General features: G+C 38.2%; 1 protein-coding gene across 1 annotated transcript; it reads right to left on the bottom strand.

Moving 5' to 3' along the window:
- Positions 1-1,460: 1,460 nt before the first annotated feature.
- On the bottom strand, positions 1,461-2,399 carry LOC142831934 (olfactory receptor 1468-like). The gene has a single exon (XM_075942354.1). The coding sequence runs from the start codon at positions 2,397-2,399 to the stop codon at positions 1,461-1,463; it is 939 nt and encodes a 312-aa protein (XP_075798469.1).
- Positions 2,400-3,310: the final 911 nt, after the last annotated feature.

Below are 3,310 nucleotides of genomic sequence, written 5' to 3'. Positions count from 1 at the left end.
CACTTTTAAGCATATATCCAAAAGGCACTCAATCTTACCATGTGGATATTTGCTCAACTATGTTGATAGTGTCTTTATTCACAATAGCCAGATATAGAAACAACCTAGATATGTCCCTCAAATGAAAAATGGGTCTAAAATTGTTACATATTTGTATAATGAAGTGCTCCTCAGTTATTGAATTGTCCACCTTCCTTAACAAGGACAAGCTCCCAGTGGTAGAGCTGTGACACCAATCCCTCCACAAAACCTTTAAACTAGGCCAGTTCCGTCTGCAAGATGTGCTGGGGCAATGGTGTCTCAGAGCTTGTGGCAGTGACCAATGAATGACTGGTCTAACTTTAGGCCAAAGAAAAGAGGGGAATCTTATGACCTGCCTGGATGGTCATAAACTGAAAGCTGGATCACTCAGAGACGTAGAATAAAATCAATCACAACCTACTGAGAGAAGACAATAAATAATAAAATAAATAATAAAATTATCACTAATGGCAATCTGCTATACTAATAGATTTATACCAATACTAATCATCATCAGAGAAGTTTCCTCTGGCAGCTGATAGGAGCAGATAAAAAGACCCACCCATAATCATTAGATGGATGTTGGGAAGCCATGCAGTTTATGGGGAGGAAAAATTATTGGAGACAGACAGAGGTCAAAGAAATGGGGGAATCATGGCCCACAAAGTCAATTAAGCAGGACTAATGAGATTCACAGAGACTGAAGCAGCAATCACGGCACCTGAAAGTATCTGCTCTAGGAACTCTGCATACTTGTTGTAGTTGTTTAGCTTGAGGTTTTTATGGGACTCCTAACAGTGAGAGCTGGTGTGTCTCTGACTCTTTTGTCTGCTCTTGGGATCCTTTTCTTCCTACTGAGTTGCCTTGTCCAGCCTTAATATAAGTGTTTCTGCCTAGTCTTATTGCATCTTGTTATGCTCTGTTCAGTTGTTATCGCTGAGATCCCTGTTCTTTTCTGAAAGGAAATGGAAGAGGAATGATCTGGGAGAGAAGGGATGTTGGAGAGGTAATGCAAAGAGTGAAGGGAGGAGAAACTGTGATCAGGATGTACTGTATTTGAGAAAAATAAACTGAAAAAGATTAGCATCACCATAAGACCATGATAAATCGTTTATTTATATTTTAAAAGTATACTGCATTCAACACAGAAATTTGCATAAAATCAGAAACATTTTGGGTAACAAGAATGTGAAGAATGGAGATCTGATAAAACAGTGGCTCTTACCTAATGATATTCTAGAATCACACAGGAAAGCAGAGGATGGCATTACTGTGTCACTAAGGTCCCATTCTCTAACTGAAATACTTTGAAAAATTCCTGTTTGCAACAAAAATATAATGTAGTGTGCTATTGAACGTATAACATTTCACACATACATTTTATCATTAATGTCAATATATTTACTAGATAAGTTTAAGTTAAAATCCAAGTGTTGTCATTATAAAGAGATTTTCTTTTTGCAAAGGACATTTTTCAAGGCCTCTTTCATATCCCTGTTCCTTAGGCTGTAGATGAAGGGGTTCAGCATGGGAGTCACCACAGTGCACATCACGGCCATGACAGTATCCTTCACAGTGGAGTTGTTAGCTGATGGAAATATGTAGAGAGCAATAATTGTCCCATAGAACAGTGAGACCACAGACAGGTGGGAGCCACAGGTGGAGAAGACCTTGTGGATAACCCGAGCAGATGAAACCTTTAGGATGGAGCAGACAATTTTTACATAGGACACAATTATGAGTGAGAATGGGATGACACTAACAAGTCCCCCCATTATAAATATCATTAGTTCATTAATATAAGTGTCAGAGCAGGCCAACTTGAGCAGAGCAGATATATCACAGAAAAACTGGGGGATCAGGTTGTTTTCACAAAATGACAATCTAGCCAAGAGTAGAGTATGCAACATGGAATACAGGATGGTAAGAACCCAGCAGAATACCATAAGACACACACAGAGTTTGGGACTCATGATGCTGGTGTAGTGAAGGGGGAAACAGATGGCCACATAGCGGTCATAAGCCATGACTACAAGAAGGAAACTCTCCATGTCTCCAAAAACCATTAAAAAGTACATTTGTGTTAGACAACCTGCATAGGGGATGGATGTGTCTTCGCTCTGCATGTTCTGCAGCAATTTGGGCATTGTGACAGAAGAAAAGCAGAGGTCAGAGAAGGACAAATTGCTTAGAAACAAGTACATAGGCATATGGAGATGGGAATCCAGTATAATGAGGATGATGATGACGAGGTTCCCCAGGACAGTGATGAGGTACATGGCCAGGAACAGGGCATAGAACAGGTGCTGGTGCTCTGGAGGGATGGGCAGACCCAGGAGGAGGAACTGGGAGATGACAGTTTTGTTGTTCATTATCATATTTTATCTCCAGTATCCTAATGAGAAAATAATAGGGTTCATTAAAATTCAAACTAAAATTAATATATATCTGGGATACATATTCTACAACAATTGATCTGGCAGTTACCATTGTAATTAAATTCTCAAATTCCAAATGTCTATAATCATTCCAATCATTCATGATTTTTCTCAACTTCTCTTTTATAGGTTTATATCTCCCATCCTTTCATAGACATTCTATGCATCTCTACTGAGATACCAAGTGGACTAATGTTTCTCTCTTTTTCTGTTTGCACATCCCCAGTAACTTTTGTTTGTTTATTTGTACTTTGTTCTATGTCATTTTATATATTGACATTCTTGAAGAAATTGGATGGGCTTTGACATCATAATTTTATGTAAATATCAAGAAAATTTTACATACTCCAATCCCTTAGATTACCATTTGAAACTCAGATATCCATGTCTCTGTAACATACAGATTTTTGCTCAACTGTTCACTAACCATCTTCCCTCTATTGTATGTATGAAAGGTTTCAGAAGATCAAAAGCCCCAAGAGAAATTTATGCCTTCACTTGGTTCTATTCCAAAGCATTCCTCGTTCTCTTACTTCTCCTGCATTCCATCATATAGCAAAAGAAATTTGTGTTTGAGTCAGAAATCTGTGAATTTAGATCCATTCATTTTTCCTTACCTTGAACTGTCATTCTTGATAGAGTCTCCCTTTCTTTTCCTCCTATTTCATTCATCCCTTTTGTCCATATATGAGACTTACATCTTGTCTATAGAAGCAGACTCAGTTTATGTTCATATTCCTGTTCTCATGCCTCCTGACCCCTTTCTTCTCCTTCAATCTGCTTCATTTACACTGTGGTATTCTAACACAGGAGTTCCATCATCTCTTGTCTGATTTATTCTTCAGATTATC

Source organism: Microtus pennsylvanicus, chromosome 11 (genome assembly GCF_037038515.1).
Source record: "Microtus pennsylvanicus isolate mMicPen1 chromosome 11, mMicPen1.hap1, whole genome shotgun sequence".
Classification (NCBI taxonomy): domain Eukaryota; kingdom Metazoa; phylum Chordata; class Mammalia; order Rodentia; family Cricetidae; genus Microtus; species Microtus pennsylvanicus.
The sequence above is the reverse complement of the archived record's forward strand: the minus strand, read 5'-3'. Positions and strand labels throughout refer to the sequence as shown.